This window comes from Drosophila kikkawai, chromosome 3R, assembly GCF_030179895.1.
Source record: "Drosophila kikkawai strain 14028-0561.14 chromosome 3R, DkikHiC1v2, whole genome shotgun sequence".
Taxonomy (NCBI): domain Eukaryota; kingdom Metazoa; phylum Arthropoda; class Insecta; order Diptera; family Drosophilidae; genus Drosophila; species Drosophila kikkawai.
In genome coordinates this window covers 8,229,521-8,247,965 of record NC_091731.1, presented here as the reverse complement: position 1 = coordinate 8,247,965, position 18,445 = coordinate 8,229,521, and the positions used below count along the sequence as shown (strand labels likewise).

At 38.6% G+C, this 18,445-nt stretch overlaps 5 protein-coding genes across 9 annotated transcripts; 4 read left to right on the top strand and 1 right to left on the bottom strand.

Annotated features, from left to right (window-relative positions):
- The first annotated feature begins 63 nt into the window (after positions 1 to 63).
- LOC108084323 (uncharacterized) lies at positions 64 to 416 on the top strand. Its single transcript, XM_017180485.3, has 2 exons — positions 64 to 197; positions 260 to 416. The coding sequence occupies exons 1-2, from the start codon at positions 160 to 162 to the stop codon at positions 414 to 416; spliced, it is 195 nt and encodes a 64-aa protein (XP_017035974.1). The 5' UTR covers positions 64 to 159.
- A 62-nt stretch (positions 417 to 478) lies between these two features.
- LOC108084322 (mitochondrial import inner membrane translocase subunit Tim10) lies at positions 479 to 2,213 on the top strand. The gene is made up of 2 exons (XM_017180484.2): positions 479 to 629; positions 1,969 to 2,213. Exons 1-2 carry the CDS (start codon positions 479 to 481, stop codon positions 2,094 to 2,096), a joined length of 279 nt encoding a protein of 92 aa, XP_017035973.1. The 3' UTR covers positions 2,097 to 2,213.
- Positions 2,214 to 4,345: 2,132 nt separating this feature from the next.
- On the bottom strand, positions 4,346 to 5,969 carry RpL13A (ribosomal protein L13A). Its single transcript, XM_017180573.3, has 3 exons — positions 5,871 to 5,969; positions 5,235 to 5,475; positions 4,346 to 4,796 (listed from the first exon to the last, which is right to left on the bottom strand). Exons 1-3 carry the CDS (start codon positions 5,889 to 5,891, stop codon positions 4,441 to 4,443), a joined length of 618 nt encoding a protein of 205 aa, XP_017036062.1. The 5' UTR covers positions 5,892 to 5,969; the 3' UTR covers positions 4,346 to 4,440.
- A 436-nt stretch (positions 5,970 to 6,405) lies between these two features.
- On the top strand, positions 6,406 to 12,091 carry Dph4 (Diphthamide biosynthesis 4). Of its 2 annotated transcripts, none has more exons than XM_017180555.3 (3): positions 6,406 to 6,547; positions 7,523 to 8,055; positions 11,953 to 12,091. In XM_017180555.3, the coding sequence occupies exons 2-3, from the start codon at positions 7,523 to 7,525 to the stop codon at positions 11,981 to 11,983; spliced, it is 564 nt and encodes a 187-aa protein (XP_017036044.1). In that variant the 5' UTR covers positions 6,406 to 6,547; the 3' UTR covers positions 11,984 to 12,091. The 2 variants fall into 2 exon arrangements, with proteins under 2 accessions (XP_017036044.1, XP_017036045.1); XM_017180556.3 differs by lacking the exon at positions 6,406 to 6,547 and adding an exon at positions 7,068 to 7,461.
- Positions 12,092 to 12,101: 10 nt separating this feature from the next.
- On the top strand, positions 12,102 to 17,594 carry Spec2 (CDC42 small effector protein Spec2). Of its 4 annotated transcripts, none has more exons than XR_005990964.2 (4): positions 12,102 to 12,341; positions 13,973 to 14,027; positions 14,097 to 14,278; positions 16,619 to 17,594. XR_005990964.2 is itself a non-coding variant. In XM_017180560.3 (2 exons), exons 1-2 carry the CDS (start codon positions 12,102 to 12,104, stop codon positions 16,625 to 16,627), a joined length of 249 nt encoding a protein of 82 aa, XP_017036049.1. In that variant the 3' UTR covers positions 16,628 to 17,594. The 4 variants fall into 4 exon arrangements, 1 of the variants encoding a protein (XP_017036049.1); XR_005990963.2 differs by lacking the exon at positions 16,619 to 17,594 and adding an exon at positions 14,335 to 16,591; XR_005990966.2 differs by lacking the exon at positions 16,619 to 17,594 and adding an exon at positions 14,335 to 16,591 and having other exon boundaries at positions 13,968 to 14,027.
- The last annotated feature ends 851 nt before the right edge of the window (positions 17,595 to 18,445 follow it).

The following is an 18,445-nucleotide window of genomic DNA, read 5'->3' as shown; positions in this document are numbered from 1 at the left end:
GACGGCGTGTGGGAAGACCCTATTAAGCGCCAAACCTACCTTATATTATATATATATCATGATTTTGTGTTTGTATTATGGCTCCAACTGTCACATGTTTGCAGTAAGGTATTAAAAAATCCCGCACATTTCTCGTTGCTTCGCGTTAGTACTTCAGCTATGTCATTGGGCAACGCAGGGCGAATTGCTGCTTGTTGGTTCGTATTAAAAAACAGTAAAGCCGGCGAACCTGTGAAAATAAATTGACCTATTTGACCAGGACTGTTCTGACTGTTGGTGGCGTCTACGCTTTTGTGTTGTCGAAGCGATCCGTTGAGAGTCGGCGATACGAAAGCCTGAAAGTACGCGAGCGCATGCGAAAGGCTAACCACGGCGATTACGACTCATCTGCAGCGGACAGGCGGTTTGACTATTAGGAGGAGCAGCACATTGTCGGTATCCCCCACATAGTATCCACAGAAGCATCCCCAACAACACCATGGCAATGCCCCAGATCAGTAACGCCGACCAGGCCAAGCTGCAGCTGATGCAGGAGATGGAGATCGAGATGATGTCCGATTTATATAACCGCATGACGAACGCTTGCCACAAGAAGTGTATACCTCCCCGCTACTTCGAAGCGGAGTTAGGTAAGAGATTCATAAATTGTTAGCTTAATGGGGATGTATGTACATGTAAACCAAAATTTGATGATAATTGTTTAGTCTTTCTTTCCGGAGATAGGAAAGGATGTGGTTCATCAACACGGTTATGGGAACCAAGAACCAGTCGTCTAGTTGCACAGCATATCCACAGCGTGACAAAGCCTTCTCAATGGTTTACTTTTTGACCCTTTTGTGGCCTTTGTGCTTTAAAAATAATATAAAGACTTTGTTTTTGACGAGTTGTATTTGTTCATAAGTCACCTCTCCAAAACTTGTTCTGCTTTTAAACTTATTGGCCTTTGGAATCATTGGCTCTTAGTGTCTGAAGGTCCTGTTCCCTTATTCGACGACGGACTCTGCTCCCACTTAGTGTTTTTCACGCACTTTTAGAATCATATGCGGTGTGGTTCCACTAATTTGCAGCGGAATTAGACTTTCTTTAATTCCCGTAGAGAAATTCTGTCTTCATTGAGCGTTGTTTTCAAGTTCTTTACGTCATTATGTTTTTTGAGCTTGTTTATAAGATAATGAACAGTTTGACGCAACTCATTGAAAACGTTTGTAAGTTCTTAACTTAATAACCAAACTGATTTCGCCGTTTCTACACATCATTTAGATAAAATTTAGCTAATCTTAATTTTTTTTAAATTTATTTTTTAATTGAATGTAATATTTAAATAAATTAGATGACTTTTTTTTAATAATTTTTTTTTTCTGGTTTAGCAGCCAATTAAATTTTTGTTTTAATTTTGTACACATTGTTAGAGTTCAAAGTACTTGAGTCCTCGGAGTTAAATAGAAACTATTTCGAAAAAAGCACTTAAATTATTTATTTATTTTTTTTGTTAAATAAATGTAAGCATGTTTTTTGGAAAGGCCTGTCACCAGGACACCTCAGGATGCAGTGGAAAATATGTTTTGCTTCTATTAGAGTTACAAACAGTTAAATGATTTATTAAAGGAAAATATCGTATAAAGTTATTGGTGGCAAAAAGAGGTAAAAAATCATGTAGGTAAAATAATTTATTTAATTTAAAAAAACGAAAAAAGGGATATATCTTGTAAATATATCCTCGATTTTTGCTTTCCAAAACTTTTTTTTTTTTAATTTGGGAGACTATAAGAGCCGACATATTTAATTTAAAAAACGAAAAAAGAGATTTATCTTGTAAATATATCCTCGATTTTTGCTTTCCAAAATTTTTTTTTTTATTTTGGGAGACTAAGAGTCAACATATTTAATAACCATTTCATGCCTATTTACTGTACTCTTATTATTTGATTTAGTTGATATTCAATCGCTAATCGTTTTCCCGATTTTCAGGCAAGGGCGAGATGGTCTGCATCGATCGATGCGTCGCCAAGTACCTGGACATTCACGAGAAGATCGGCAAAAAGCTCACGGCTATGTCCATGCAAGATGAGGAGCTAATGAAGAAGATGTCCAGTTAACCAGGCACCCAATAGTCAGCCATCAGTGCATTTTCAAAGCTTTGATTGTTAGAGATACATGTACAAATCATCCAGTTGTAGAGAATAAACCACGGACGTATGAGTGCCACATAACAATTTTTGATTTTAAATCCAAATGCTGTCATCGCTGAGATTATTCCTCCGGTTGATCACAACCAGAATGATGTTCCTTAAGTATCAATAAAGATACAATTTCGCTAGTAGGCAATTTGTAAACTAAACAAACTAATCAGGTTAATAAGGTGCCACATTAAACTTGTTCGTGAAGGGTGAATCCCTTACATTGAATTTTATGTGCAATATAATCACATATATGTCGATGCTAGGGCCCAGTTTATTAGAGGTCCCAGACGCGCCACATCCTCTTCGATCTCCGTGTCTTTTAGAATTAGAGGATTGTAGAAGAGTTGATCTTTAGATGGCTCAATCGCTAATTCAGTTTCACGTTTTATAGCCAAAGGGAAGATTGCTAGACTCTCAGTATGACATCCTTATTGAAACGTTCGAACGTAACTATATGTATACAAAAATTTGAACAGGAATAAAAAATACACAGTCCCTCTTCGGGACCGTTCGACTACGTTATATGTTTGATTGTTTATGCTGAACACATTTCGATCCTTCGAAACCGGATCTTCCAAACTACCCAGTCTACAACTTGGAAAAGAGATAATTTGCTTTATTTTTAAGTGATCGTTGGAGATCGAAGGTGTAGGCTTCGTAGATCCAGATATTGAAAAAGCCAGACGTGTTTTTTCGACTCTGTGATCCCTATAGCAGGCACGGGACAACAACAAAGCACGCTATTTTTAAATTATGTTATTTTGAAATAAATAAACATTTAAAACGAAAATACGTTATATACGAACACTGATTTAAGCCATGGAAGCGATCTGTATTCACTATATGATTTGATTTTGATTTTAAGCTAAATCTGGATTAAACTGCCTTTTGAGTTATGTTTACCCGCATCAATTGGCATCTAGTTTGGACCTCAATGCTTTGTTGTTTGGAACTAAAAGGTGAAGACTGAAACACTAACAAGGAACCTAAAGATGAACAAATCGAGACACCAGATCATGAATTTGAAGAATCTTTTCAAGGAGCTCAAAAACGCGAATTTATGCTTGGATAGGATAAACCATCCACAACTCGGCTTTTCCATTTCAGATAAACGCATTTAAGATAAATCAAAACCATATAGTGGTCTTTAATAAAAATGGCATCCATCAACAGCTCTACCATTTCTACCGTCCCGTAGTCCTCTTCCCAAGCGTCCTTTACAGAATAATTGCAAAAAGCTTACAACTAATTAAGGACAATTAATGCGTTTTTAAAAGCGGCAATTCAGTACAATACGTAACCCACCAACTGCCAGAATTCGCAGAAAAATCGACCTATTAATAAATAATAGGGGAGAATGGGGATAGGTGAACCACGGGAATAGATGAACCACTACACTAAATTTGGAAAGCAAATAAACTTTACAAAACAAAAGTATTTTTGCATAATACTTAATATTCCAAGGAATGTGGGCTCTTTTAGATTTCTATATACAGCAGACCCTTACGTCGAATTGTTCAGACATAATAATGTTAATAGAAAAAATTGGTTCACCTATCCCCACTCTCCCCTATACGACGATTCCTCTAATTCTTTACATCTTCCTAACACACGTGTCAGCTCTCACACATATGCCAATAAAGGAGTTTTAGGGCAAACATAATAACCACTCCAGTTACTGGCAGAACTTAAATTATGGGTTTCAGCATAAAATATACAAAAGGAACTCCCACATCAACAACCTACCTGTCTCTATGGACCTTTTAGAATCTACTTGCGGTAATATAACTGCTATACAAATTCTTGCATACATATAGTAAAAACTCCATTTTAATGTCGAAAATACCCTGGCCCAATAGAAGTCAGTGGGATTTCTAGATTTCTTTAAATTTAACACTATGGCTAGTCTTAAGTGACAGAAAAACTGCGCAAGGCAACTACTATCGATATACTGAGCTGCATAGAAACTATTTGTAGTTTACTTCTGTTTTGGTTATTGTTTAAAAATGTTAGGACTTTTATGTTGTTAGCTAACTAGCTTTTGCATAAACAAATCGTATTTTTCATAGATTAAATTGGCCATTGATGATTACTATACTCTGTGGTTTATCATTGTGTAAATTCCAGTTCGCAGGCAACCAAATCAGACACCCTCCAAGACGAAGTTTGTTTTTTAAACTAGATGTTGTTTTATTCTCTTTTAAAAAACTGCTGCTACGCATCTGAACGTATGTAATAGTGTCCATCTTGTTTGTTGTCCTTAAACCTCGTAGCCGTAGGATTTGATGATCTTGTTGAAGGGCTCGGCAGCCTTGGCGATGTTCTCACGCGCCTTGACAGTCAGCTTCTTCAGCTCGCGGTTGTGCTTAAGGGTGACGCGCAGCTTGGCCTTGCGCTTGCGCTCCAAGCTCTTAATCACATCCTGGTAGTGCCATCCCACTTCGTGCGACAGGCGGCCGACCTGGCAGTACTTGCGGTCGGAGCGCAGGGTCAGCACACGCATAGCGATGGGCACAACGACGCGACGGCGCTTGTCGTAGGGCGACGGAATGCCATCAAAGACACGCAGACGAGCGAGGGCAGCCTGGCCACGCTTGGTCTTGTGTGGGATCATGCCTGGAAAACAGATGAGACAGCACGTAAATAAAGGCACATAAGTTCTCATAAATTTAAGGGGGTAAGGTGATTCAGTTTCGAGTTGGTTACACGGTTTCTCGTTCAAATAATGTAGGTAAGATTGAAATAATCATCACGATGTATAGGGGAGGCTGGCTATACCAAAATCCAGATGCTTACCTGAAAGAAAGAAAAGCGGATATTAATAGGGTCTTAGGTTAGTAAATTACAAAATATAATCCTCTAAGAGCATCAGTCTAGAGTTGGTTACACGGTTTCTCTTTCAAATAATGTAGGTAAGATAAGATAATCATCATTGCTGTAGTGGATTTCGCCCAGGAAAGTATGCTTACCTAAAAGAAGGGAATACGAAATAAGTAAGCATTGGTAATAATGGAAATTTCAAGGAAAGGAAAGTTTATTATAAAAACTACATACCTCGGACAGCCTTGTAGAAGATCCTGGATGGGGCACGGAAGTGGAAGGGACCACGAGCCGGGTTGACGTTGCACCGCTTGCGCAGATACGCCAGGAACTTGATCTTGTTCCTGTAAAAGTGTCCGGAGAGGTTCAGCTCCTCGCAGCGCACCACCGCGACCTTGCCGCCCTGCAACAGGTACTTGGCCACAACAGAGGCCAGGCGACCCAGCAAATGGCCGCGACCATCAATAACAACGGTCTGGAAACAGAAAAAGTAGAAATCACAGTCAATACAAAAAATAACAATCTAAGCGCGACCTGTGTGAGGTTATGTATGTTTGGCGGTAGGCGAATAAACAAATGTGTTTAGCACTTTTTCTCACAAGCACGTTGTGTCGTTGGGATTAATGGATCAATTCCACAGTTCTTCGGTTCTTTAATTTGCACCCACTCCATATTTTTACAAATGCTGCTTGCATTGTTGCCGTTTTTCGGCACGTGTAAGCGAAACAACTATTGAACACTCCAAACACGACTTTCCCTTGCTTTCATCGCACATATTTTTGCACGCACTGCTGGGGCATGTCGTACAGCACACTATCCACACATTTGCCAGCAGCTTGGGCCGCTGTTTTGCCATTTTACGACACTTACCCTGTTCGTTAAACCAGTCATGTTTAAGAACCGCACGAAAAGAAGGCGGAAGTTGCGATGACAGCAGACAGTTGACAAGGCAGGGTTGCTCTGAGCCGGAACCAGTTCAGAGCTGGGTGGCCATGCTTGCCAGACCGGACGGAAAAGTTGGCAACGCGAACTCGCAAGAGTTAAATAGCGTTGTTTTTACAGATTTTAAGAGCTCTTTTGTGTCCTTACCATGGATTCATAGTTAAATCAGGTGTTTTCCACCATGAAAACGACTGCAGGCTCAGGAAAAGCGGCAATTTTAAGCTAAATACTACCATTATCGTTGCCAGACCGAGCATTCATTAGGGTTTCGGGGTCTTAGTGTGCCCAGAAGTGGCGAAGCCGACATTTTCTGGTGTTTTTAGATTTTTGACCGGAAAGCCAAACTTTCATCTGGCAACACTGAATCAAACACTAAATGATAAGGTGATTCGAATGCCAATTAAAAGGCGCTTTTCATGACGACTGCGAACTTCGGGCAAGTGCTATACGCGTGTTTCGTTCACAAAAATGTGCTGACACGAGAAAAGTGATGAGACAAGTTCGACAAATCAAGTTCTGAAAAGTGTGTGGGTACTCTCCCGAGAATTAAGCCAATTGGTAAACAAATTACCGCTGCTCGCAGTTCCTTCATACGTGAATAAAAGGCAAGTTTTTGCATGTGGCCCGTTAATGAAATTGGTTTCATCCAAAGGATACGTTTAAAACCCTTGAGTTCCTGCCAATGGGGATGTAGTTTTCCCCTTTTCTTTTTCGCTAATTTCGAAATTGGGTCAATGTGTGTGCGAGGCCTGTTTTTGTATGTGTTTGTGCATATAGTATATATTTTCGGCTGCTGGCGAACCAGTTTGTTGACCTTGTTTTTCGGCTCTCCAAGTGCAAATGGGGCATGACTTTTTGACAATGTGTGGTGTGTACCGCTTTTCTTTTTATGGGGATCAAACGAACGGGAGTTACAATTAGTGGACATGCAATACATGATTCCAGCGAACACTGGTATTTATCACCACCTAGCAACGCAATACACACACTCCTCCTTCTTGGGGACGTTTCCGCTTTTCACAATAACAAAAACAGAGGTTCGTCTGTCAACTACGTGACTGTGCGGGTGTGTTTGTGTGTATGTATTTTATTTTATTTATTAACTGTTATTTATTCCTCTTTGTAAACAACAATCAGCTGATTTCTTGCATTAGAACGTTAAGTGTTGGGAAACGGTTCTCCTTAGAACGAAGATCACACGCACATTTTCGGTAAAATAAAGCAAATTAAACTATTTTCACGGTTTTAAGTTACGTTTTTGCAACGAACTGCTTCGTATCATGGAGTTTGTCATTAATTTATGGCAAATTGAATCTAAATAAGCATAAAGTCGAACTACCAATGCACTAAATTGTAAACTTTTTTCGAAAATCTTGGAAAAGTGTATCATACTACGTCAAATATACATATATTATTTTATTAAAACTAATTAACTGTGTACAGTGATGATTCTTCGCTGAAAATAGTAATATAAAGCAAAAAGTGATATTTTAAAATCAGTCAGTCCTTAAAATTAAAAGTAAGTAAAGTAGAAATTTGTAATTTCCCTAAATGTGCATCACTGATTTCCCTCCTTGCAGATGCCCGACGACTTCTATGAGCTTTTGAATGTGAGTTCCACCGCCAGCTTTGAGGAGATCAAGTGCAGCTACAAACAATTGATTCTACAATGTCATCCCGACAAATTACGACAGCTCCATGACCCAAATCTGGGATCGATATCGGAGCCCAAGAACAGCAGCGACTTTAATGCGATAAACGCTGCGTGGAACACACTGAAAGATCCCATCAAGCGTAAGCACTACGATGCCGAATTGCTGCAGTCCAAATTTCAAGCGCACAGCAATATATACGCCAGCATTACGCTCCCCGAAATGCAGCGGATACAAGTGGAAATCGATGAAGATGGCGATGATGATGAGGGGGTTTCTCCCTCCCAAGAACCACAGGCAGACAAAGGGCCAGCGGCGACAATGTGGAGCTACGCATACGATTGCCGCTGCGGCGGTCAGTATCTGTTCGACGGTGGACCCGGAGACGATGAATCATCATCCGAAGTGATTGTGGAGTGCAGCGAGTGTTCCTTAGTGATTATTGTGAAACAGCCCGCAAAGTAATATTGAAATAAAGAGAACGGGGCAATAATAATGGAAATGCTGCCCAGAACAATGCTTGTGATTTAAACAATTCGATTTAAATGAACTTGAACACTCTGTTTATTGGTTTCTTGAACCCCGACTGCGTGCCGGACCATCTCTTCTTATGCAAAGCATGTTGTCGTCATCGTCGTTGTTGTTGCCGTCGTCACCGTCGTCGTGCATTCAACGACATCCAATCCAGGGGCCATGCCCAGCCCCTTCTTTGTCGCTCGCTGTGCCCAAAAAGTGATGTAACCAGACGGTACATCATTTCGTTTCGGGCTCTCCACTACGGCAGTTTGTGAATTCACTTTGCATACACTTCATTTCCGCTGTGCGAAAAGAAATATCAACGGGCTTTTAATGTCTTTTTGGCGCGTGTGAATTGTCGGAGATTTGGCAAATTACGAGCACTCTGGCTGTTTATTTACTTATTTTGGGGAGTTTTTGGGTCAAGTTTTGGAGAGACGCAGACAGCTTTAATGGCTTTGGTAATCCGCGATTACGAGACAATATCCGATGGAATTGCCTAATATGAGACTTGGATAAAATATTATCATATGGCTAAATTTAATATATGCGCATTTCTATTGTCGAACTTGGCATTTGTACGCATTAAAAGCAAAAAAAAAAAAATGTTACACTTCTTTTTTTAAAATGCTGACTAATAGCACTTGCCTAGGTCCATAATAGGTGCAAGTGTTGATTTTTAACATTTGTTCGGATTCAAGAAATTTAAAAAAAAGTACAGCGAGCTGATTAAACACTGATTTCAGAGGAATCATTTTAGAGAGGAATTATTTTAATTACCCAAATTTTGAATTTTCATGCGTTAATTTCCCATTTGTGTGCTTTTAATTTCAATCAGAAAATAAAATAGCTTATTTCATATTTAATTTTAATCAGAACCACCATACTTTACATATTGTTTTTTTTTACTTATTAAGTTAACTTGAAGAGCATACACACATATTTCCGTTTTCTTTCGACTGTTTGCATTTTCCTAGTTATGTTAGGAACAAAAGTCGAAGCATAATGCCTCTGGTTTAGAAGTTGTTATCAAAACTAACGAGATTTCTATGATGTTTCTCCCAAAAATAATGAAAAATCGCGTTTTTCGAATTCTTATTTGTTGTTGTTGTTGAAAATCGGTAGTTGCCTTTAGAATCTTTCTATATTTTTCTGCTCCAGAATTCAAATCCTGTAACTGTTGAAAATTAAAGTATATTTTTTTTCGAGATCGTTGTATGCCGTTAGGTTTTCACAAAAACAACGTCTTTAAGCGGTTTAAATGGAATTATAATTACTCGAGCTCTCGCCCATTTTTCGCTTTTTGTTATAATTCAATAACCCCGCCCGATCGACGACGATGATGTCAGCAGCCCAAAGAGCTGAAAATGTTTATAAGTGACTCGGCGAGCGAAAACGAAGAAACTCGAGTACGCACTGCGAATCCATTTGTTTATGATTATTGCAAAGTAATTTGCAGTCGACTCGGTAAATTACGCGCATCGAACGCGAGAGCCTTGTGTGCTTTATTTTTTTATTTTATCAATCTCCCCCCGAAACATCTCTAGCTCCGCCGGATAAGTACGTCACTCGATTGATAATTAACGGTTGTCTAGCTTTCGTTTTCTAAACATGCACATACTATAAATGTGTGTATGTATGTAGGTGTTTAAATGTTTTTTCTTTTGTCTGTTTGTCTTCGCATAAATGTTATTTACATAAACCGGCAGACAAGCTAGAAATACATAAACACTTGATTTCCAGCCCCAGTTCGAGTTAAATGAGAAAACAAAAGTCGGTGGAAAACGTGCGTACCTTTCGAATGAATATACAGCTATGTACATACATAAAAAAAAAAGATTGCACTGAAAGAAACCTAATATTTTTATATTAAGAAAATGTGATATTACAAGAGTCGCAGAGGAATCTATGGACTCCAAACAATACAAACTGTGTATTCAAACGAAACGGACATGTTAAATTTTAATTATTAATACAATACAACTTATTGTGTTACAATTTTCCGAATGCTTGTAGATTTTGTAAATACATTCAAGGTACACTAGTGAAATGGAAAGCGATCTTCTTAAATGAGATCCAGGTTCCGAGAAAATTTCACAGTTTTCTCAGTGTATACACATTTCCCTGCTGGGCATCTCTCACTTTAATAACCTTTTGACACACAAAATTGAAACGCTTTAGCGCATTTGCCGCTAGGCAGTCGTTCATTTCATTCGTTCAGTTTCTCAGTCTGTCAATTACTCTTGGCTTGGCTTGTATGCGTTGTAGTTGCTATTGTTGCTAAAGTTGTTGGTAGCATGACACGCGTCGCAGCGCGATTTCGAGATAAAAACGTTAACGTTAACGTTCGCTCTCGGAAAGTGCAGATACTGCTGGCAAAACAATAAGCCGGCTCGGCTCGCACAGCTCCCGCTCAGCAACGTCAACCGTCATCTCCATGTTCCAACCAGCAGCCCGTGCTCCTCATCCACATCTCTGCCCTGCCGCCTGGCACTTTCATTTTGTTTTCACTGGCGCATTAAAGACGCTTGAGCAGCTTTAATTGCCCAATGGCCAGGTCAGGCTCTGACTTGGCACTTGTAGAAAGCTCAAGAATACAATACTTCATTCTGACAACGGCGGGAACTGAGCTTAAGATGTTTTATTGCCATGATAGTCGTTTCGATCTAATGAAAATGGTGACACATATTAGTGTTGCATTTCTTTAAGAAAATGGATAAGAACGGAACATACCTTCCAAGTAAAAATCTTCGCATTATAAAATAATTCAATAGTTTGGTTTATTAAATAAGTGATTCTCTTTCAGTGTGCGTCCACTCAGTGACGCAAAGAACAACTGAAGACACTTACAGAAATCCATGCAGAATTGGAAATCATGATGATCGTTAAAACAAAAATACTAATCAAAATATATCGGTTTGTGAAAAGATTTTATTATATATACAACTGCTATTCCTGTTATTTTTGGAGCAAGATGCCATCATCTTTTCTATCTTTCATGGTTAAGAGGTGTTTTCGTTTGATTTCCTCTACAAGGGCACTTTAATTACTATTCAAGTCTGCAAATACCAAGTAATTAATAATTAGTTTGACTTTGTTTTTGTAAGCTATGGATCCAGGCGTTTTGGTTCAGTTGCTAATATATCTCTGAAATGAATTGGCTTATGGTTTACCATTGTTCCCCCAAAACAGCTGATCGATAACTTGAGTACATTTCCGAATAGATGTTTTGCCAGACAAATGTAAGGTAGAAGATATTGCTCAGAACTAGTCGGAGCTGCGAACCACGAAGATCACGAGTGATAGCTTCGCTACGAATACTGGTAGTACCGCTGTTGCTTCTTCGTTCTGGTGCTTTCGTTAGTGTCTTTCGTGTTTTTCTCTCAATCTTAATTACTCAAAAGTGCCAATTAATTGTTGATTTTTTTTATTCTGTCTCACAACTCTGCGGCTCCCCAAGCAACACCTCGAGCCACATACATACATACTTCTGTTTTTGTTCTGTTCCGTTCCTCTTTCGGATCTGTGGATGCTCTCGTCCCCCAAGGTGTCCGCATCTGTATCTTCATTTGTATCCGCATCTGTAAATCTGCGTGTGTGTAGCCAAGTGAGAAGCAAGGTAACAGCAAGTGGGGCAGCAACTAGAGCAGACAAACAGCAGGCAGATATGTGCACATACTATATGTTCGAATGAATGTCCTCCCACACAAATTGACCAAATTCAAGCTTGAAAAGTGTAGAGTATTAAAGCTATCATTCGGCGGTCTAAAGCATACTTTAATCCATTATGACCATTATTAGTATACGAAAATTGCCTAATCAAAGCAAATCCCTCTCCCTAGATCATTCCAGTTTCCTCAGGCGCGTAATTAACGCTGCAGAGAGAGTCGTCAACCTGGCTAGGAGCAACAGCAGCCTCACGATTGATCACCAGCATAGTCGCCACAACCAACAGACTGAAACGCCGTCCAGAAAGCGAACTGAGGGGAAGATGGCCAGCACCGGCGAAATCTGGCTGCAGTGGTTCTCGTGCTGCTTCCAGCAGCAACGCTCCCCGTCACGCCGCCCACACCAACGCCTGCGCATCGACCGGTCCATGATCGGCAATCCCACGAACTTTGTCCACACGGGCCACATCGGTTCGGCAGACGTGGAATTGTCGGCTAACCGCCTGAACGCGATCTCTGCCTCGATGCAGAGCAAGGGCGGCTACGAGACGAGTTCGATTCATGTGAGTTGTCGGACTTTCCTTCCATTCGATCTATTACAATTTCAGGCTTGAATCATTAATCCGGACTTGGCTCTATTCCATTGGCTCAAAAAAACTGTATAGATAGGATTTAGGTACCGAGGTTTCACTGAGTACCCTAGGAATGGTTAAAAATGTCGAGGCCAATATTTGACGGAAATAATATAGAATTTAGAAATCAATATCTATTAATTTATAATTGAAAAAAATGATCAATCTATGCATAATGTACTAAAACTAATTGTACTAAAATCTTGCATCACCTTTTACTAATATCAGTGCTTGAACTGATTTTTCGAAAAAAAGATTTCTGAACGTTCGAGTACGAATTTTTGTAATTAATTATCTTGAAAGCCTTCGATCTTTGCACCAAATAACCAAGACCTATAAGTTTTAAATGTTCTGAAATAGAGATGTTTTTCTGCAGTTTGAATATCTACAAATGTCGCATTCGACATCAGAGAATTACCCACATTCAATAATATAATATTCGAACCTTTTAAATATAATCAATTTTAATATATCTAACATACAAACGTTCTAACGTACACGATATTTTGTCAATATATCCTGTCAAACATTTCCTTTCGATTGCAAATTGCTGAAGTTAACTTTCTTTCTGGTTATACCCTTGCACAGTATTATAATTTTAGTCAGTGAAGGAAACGTTTCCGACCTTATAAAGTTTACGTATTTTTTATCAACATCAACAGCCGAGTCGATCTAGCCATGTCCGTCTGTCCGTTTCTACGCAAACTGGTCTCTCAGTTTTGCAGCTTTCTGAATGAAACTTTGCAGATGGTCTGACTACTCTCACTGCTATATATAAGTCAGAAAAGCCCGGATCAGACGACTATATAGCTGCCATAGAAACGGTTGGAAAATATCGCAACCGAGAGTTACGCAAAACTTAAATGTGTAACGACTGTCGTTTGCGATCAACAAACAATTCAAAAATAATCACCTGTCGCACATTACTAATAACTGTAATTAAATTATAAATAATAAAGTATCACGAAAGGTCTTAAAGCTTGACATAAAGGAAATATATTTAAGTATATGTTTTTGACCACTTAATGCTCTTTTCCGATTCCGTTTGTGTGCTTTTAGCTAAATATCAATCATAGCCAGCGACTTAATTTTAATTCGAAGTGTTTTTATTTTTAATATTTTGCAAAGTCTCGTAATACCTTCGTTTTTTGGTCCATTTGAATGGCTGATAACGCCGTCCACTTGTATCGCCCCTGTCGCCGATATCCATGTACTTATTCATACAGTAGTTAATTGAAACAACGGAGCTGCCGAGCAGCAGTGCAGTGCTGGCCACGGTCTAGTACTAGACATATACGCCGCCGCGCCACGCCGCCGCCGCCGCCGATTTTTGCCTTATTTGACGCGCCGCCGCCGAATTATGAAAAAAACGGCGCGCCGCGGCGCGCCGCTGGTGCGGCACCGGCGTAGCACCGGCGCGGCCTTCGGTGATATTATTCTTAATATAACTTAAAAACAAAAATAAATAAATCATACAAATGGCCAAATACTCGATATAAATAATCGATTAATCGTTAGGATTGTCTCATCTCCCATCTCCCTATGTCCCATCTCTAGAACAGCTATTTGGTGTGGTTTACTTTCTAAAGCTGTGTTTTTTGTGCGTAAATATGCAAAGTAAGTTTTAAAATACTATTACTAGTGTTAGGAACATATGTATTAATTAAATATTCTCTAAACAAATAGATGGATCAGCCATTGAGTATGTACTCAATTAAACACAACCATTACTCAAATCGAAAGAGCAAAGTGTGGGAGTTTTTCGGCGCATTGCAATTAGAGAACAACTGCATTGAAGTGGACAAGGTGTTCTGCCGATTATGTTTGGATGTTCAGAAAAAAGACGACGAAAGAACAATCTTTTCATGGTAATAATTAAGTTCCTTTTTTTAAGATTCAAGTAAGATTTTGTAAATTGTTTCAGTGCTAAAATTCAGTCGTATTCCACGAACTGTTCCACAGGGAATTTAAGTCGACACCTCAAAAATGAACACAACATTCGAGATATCGACAGTCCGAGTACTTCATTGGCTACACGTGGATCAATATCAAATTTTTTCAAAAAATCGACGCCAATTATATCTCCAAAAGATAGTAAGTGGGCGCTGGGACGAGAGCTAGCTTTGTGGATGGCTAGAGATTTGCTACCATTTCATATAATTTGTCACAGTGGACTTAAAGACTTTTTAAAAAAATATAGAGTTGTGGCAACTGATGCTGACATTCCACACTACAAAACGCTGTCAACAACTGCACTAGACGATGTGTATGAATGCATTTTACGAGCAGTTACACGGATAGTATCTGGACAAAAACATTTTGCCTTAACTTTCGACTTGTGGACAGATAACTATAGAAGAAGAAGTTATATAACGTTCACCTTCCATTTTCTGTCAGCGAATTTTGAGATGAAGCATTTAACGCTGGAAACAAAATATTTGTCAAAATCGCACACGGCAAGTAACATTTTAACAGAGGTGGAAGAAGTTACTCAAATGTATAATTTGCAAATGGGATCTAATTATGTCGTAACCGACCAAGGCAGCAATATCAAAAAAGCTATTAATTTGGGGTGTATAAAAAACCACTTCTGCCTTGGACATGGACTACATAATTTGCTAAATGTTGATGGTTACAATTCAGAGCCGGAAATTAAAAATTTGATTGTGAAGTGCAAAAATATTGTGAGTGCCTTACGATTCAAGACACATGTTTTGAGATGTCAAGCTGACGAACTTCAAAAGGAAGTTTTGTCAAATATCGACAATTTAGAAGAACTGCTGGCATCCGAAGATAATGAATGGGTCGACTACGATGATGATTTTGGCCCGTTAGATGATGTTCCCTTGCAAACTTACAAGAATATTAACAACCCTAATGACTTACAAAGTAGTTTGGTGGACAAGAGAAATGTTTCACTTAAGAACTCGGTCCCAACAAGGTGGCACAGCGTGTTAACAATGTTAGACAGTCTTGGGTGCCAAAGAGCCGCATTAAATAAGTTGCTCACAAGCAGCAATAAGACTCATTTAATATTATTAGAAAATGAAGCACAGCTTTTATATAAATTATGCGACTTCTTAAAAAAATTTAAAGATGCAGTTACCGTTTTGTCTGGAGATTTGTATCCATCAATAAGTCTTGCGTTAGTGATAAGAACTGAAATCGTCTCAATATTGGAAGAACCTGAGAACAATGAGCCGCTTGCTTTGACTCTCATGAAAAGCCATATAAAAAATAGATTTGATTCAAGGTTCCCGATATCGGATATACTAGTCTGCGCATCCCTATTAGATCCGCGATTCAACTCACTTGATTGTGTGTTGGAGTATTGCGAGAAACAAAGTTTAAAAAGAAACGATTTTTTGTTAAAAATGTTTAAAGAGCTGATTGGAGATGTTGAACAAGATAGCGATCAGCAGCAAGAGTCTCATTCTGCAAGCAAAATCTTAAAGCTTGCTCAACGGCATTCGACCAATACCAAAGATAACAATTTGGAAGCTGAATGCCATCTACTCCTAAGCTTATCTTCATGTCAAGACGTATTGACATTTTGGAAGGAAAAGGCACCTGCAATGCCCTTACTTTCGATGCTGGCACAAAAAGTGTTGTGTATTCCTGCAACGAGCACTCCAAGTGAGCGAGTTTTTTCTATTGCTGGTCTTACAATTACGCAGAAACGGTCGCAGCTCAGTCCTCACAACGTAAATAAAGTAATTTTTATACATGACAATTACGACACTTGCAAAGAAAGTTTAACTTAAATTTACAAATTGAAGAGATAAAAATGAACTGAATTGAAAACTGAACATTAATTATGTGAATTATGAATGAAACTTATTCAAGTCAAGGAAAAAGACTGCTATTTTTATGTTTATTTTTATTTGTTACTTAATTTTTATTTATTTTCATTTCATTTACCCAATTAATTTACTCACTTATGTTCATTTTATTGTTATTGTTAATAAAGGCGTTATAAACTGATATAATACAATAATACTAATTTTATTTAATTTGAAAAAAATCTGTACGCCGCCGCCGCCGATTCTTTCTGACTACTACGCCGCCGCCGCCGAGTCATTTTGACCTCTACGCCGCCGCCGAAGTCTTTAACCATCGGCGTAAACCTCTATCTAGTACATCGCTTAAACTGTTGACAAGCCCAATCCCCGCCACTGACTCATGTTTCTTTTGCCTTCTATTCACAGGCCTGCTGATGGAAACCACCTTCCGATGTGTGTACCCTCAATAAAGTGCATTTCGTGCAACATTTTATTTTACAAAAAGGAGAGAGGAGCAGCAGCAAAACAGATATACTTTATAAAATTCTTTGTTGTGGCGTGTTAACAGGCAAAGAGCGCGAAAGAGATACACGGACAAAATGTGAGGTTTACAGATACACCTCTTTCCCCGACAACGGCATTCAACTGTCAACTGCATTCTATAAGAGCTTTTTGCTGATTTTGGCTATTTTTGCGAGTATTATCTAAATGAAAAATCGCAAGTGTGCCAAGCAGCTGAAATCAACAAATAATTGAGCCTGGAACTCGATATGTTTATAGTTATTCGGTAATTCGGTTCCCGGATGGCCTCTGAGGAGGAACCTCAATGACGAAGACTTTAATGAGCCCAGAAAACATTACGTATAACACCACGTAGTATGTGTTTCTATGAAAACTGCCTTATAATCCGCACACACAAACCAAGAACCACAGTCTGACCCATGATATTTGGCTGAAAAGGTGCAACTAGCGAATCTTTTTTATACAAAAGCTGACTTAGCATTTAAAAACACACACCGTTATTAACTATACATTCAAACGGAAAAACTGTCGCACAATCATATATTTAACACACAAAGAAACTCGGTTTAAGCATATTTATAATATTCTTTCCAAGTCGAACACTTATACATGTTTGTGGACCCTAAAGAAGGAGGGGGTCCTAATCAGACTGGAATATTTCGTTTTAGGCAAGGCGGCAAGTACCTTTGTAGAATCCCACATCAAAAACTAATCTATCTATATATATTTGTAAAATCAAATGCAGTTGTAGATAACAGAGGAAGACTTTAATAAACACGCATTCTGGTTCTAAGCATATATTTATTTATGTACGTAGACTAATTGTATAAACAAAATATTTAAGCAATAATTTATGAAAATATATGTTTAAAAATGTGCGTATTTATCGATATTATGTCTCTCAAGGTTTATGGGCTGGGTTAAGTCCTCCTTTTTTGAGCTAAGGATTTCCAGAGACGGATTCCGATCAGCAAGGTAGTCTATATCCATACGTCTTAAATCTTTACGTTATTGCTTGTTTCAATGCAAATGTTTCCAAAGTCGCGCACAGGACATTCGGAGGCATTCAATGAAAAAACAAGAAAGGAAGCTAACTTCGGCACGCCGAAGTTTGTATACCCTTGCAGATATTATTTCATTACATTTTACCTATATTATTATGTTTACAGTTTGACAGTTACAGTTTTGCATTCCCAGCTTTACATTTTTTCTACATCTACCGATCGGTTTATATGGCAGCTATATGATATAGTTGTCCGATTTTTATGAAATTTATACCAAAATTCTAGAATAATAAAATAAGCTTATATCCTGGAGTAGATGAAAAAACGTTGAAAAATAACGAAGTTATAGTTTTTTTCCTATTAATTTCCCGATCGTTCCTATGGCAGCTATATGATATAGTCGTCCGATTTTCAAAAAATTAAAACCGAAATTCTGAAATAATATAAAATGGCCATATCTGCAATTATGCAAAAATGTTGAAAAACAGCTAATTTATAATTTTTTTTCTAAAAATTTATCCAACATTTGTATGGCAGCTATATGATATAGTCGTCCGATCCGGCCCGTTCCGACATATATAGCAGTGAGAGTATATAGAAGACTATATGCAAAGTTTCATTTAGATAGCTTTAAAACTGAGGGACTAGTTTGCGTAGAAACGGACAGACGGACAGACGGACGGACAGACGGACAGACGGACGGACAGACGGACATGGCTAGATCGAC

Bases quoted from the DNA above. Each gene is read 5' to 3' on its own strand.
- LOC108084323 (XM_017180485.3), top strand. From the start codon at position 160: ATGTCATTGGGCAACGCAGGGCGAATTGCTGCTTGTTG. The intron at 198-259 runs GTTCGTATTAAA...CTATTTGACCAG, and splicing joins GGGCGAATTGCTGCTTGTTG to GACTGTTCTGACTGTTGGTG.
- LOC108084322 (XM_017180484.2), top strand. From the start codon at position 479: ATGGCAATGCCCCAGATCAGTAACGCCGACCAGGCCAAGCTGCAGCTG. The intron at 630-1,968 runs GTAAGAGATTCA...CCCGATTTTCAG, and splicing joins CTACTTCGAAGCGGAGTTAG to GCAAGGGCGAGATGGTCTGC.
- RpL13A (XM_017180573.3), bottom strand. From the start codon at position 5,891: ATGACTGGTTTAACGAACAGG. The intron at 5,476-5,870 runs GTAAGTGTCGTA...TTCTGTTTCCAG, and splicing joins TGACTGGTTTAACGAACAGG to ACCGTTGTTATTGATGGTCG. The intron at 4,797-5,234 runs GTATGTAGTTTT...TCTGTTTTCCAG, and splicing joins CTTCTACAAGGCTGTCCGAG to GCATGATCCCACACAAGACC.
- Dph4 (XM_017180555.3), top strand. From the start codon at position 7,523: ATGCCCGACGACTTCTATGAGCTTTTGAATGTGAGTTCCACCGCCAGC. The intron at 8,056-11,952 runs GTAATATTGAAA...CCCTCTCCCTAG, and splicing joins ATTGTGAAACAGCCCGCAAA to ATCATTCCAGTTTCCTCAGG.
- Spec2 (XM_017180560.3), top strand. From the start codon at position 12,102: ATGGCCAGCACCGGCGAAATCTGGCTGCAGTGGTTCTCGTGCTGCTTC.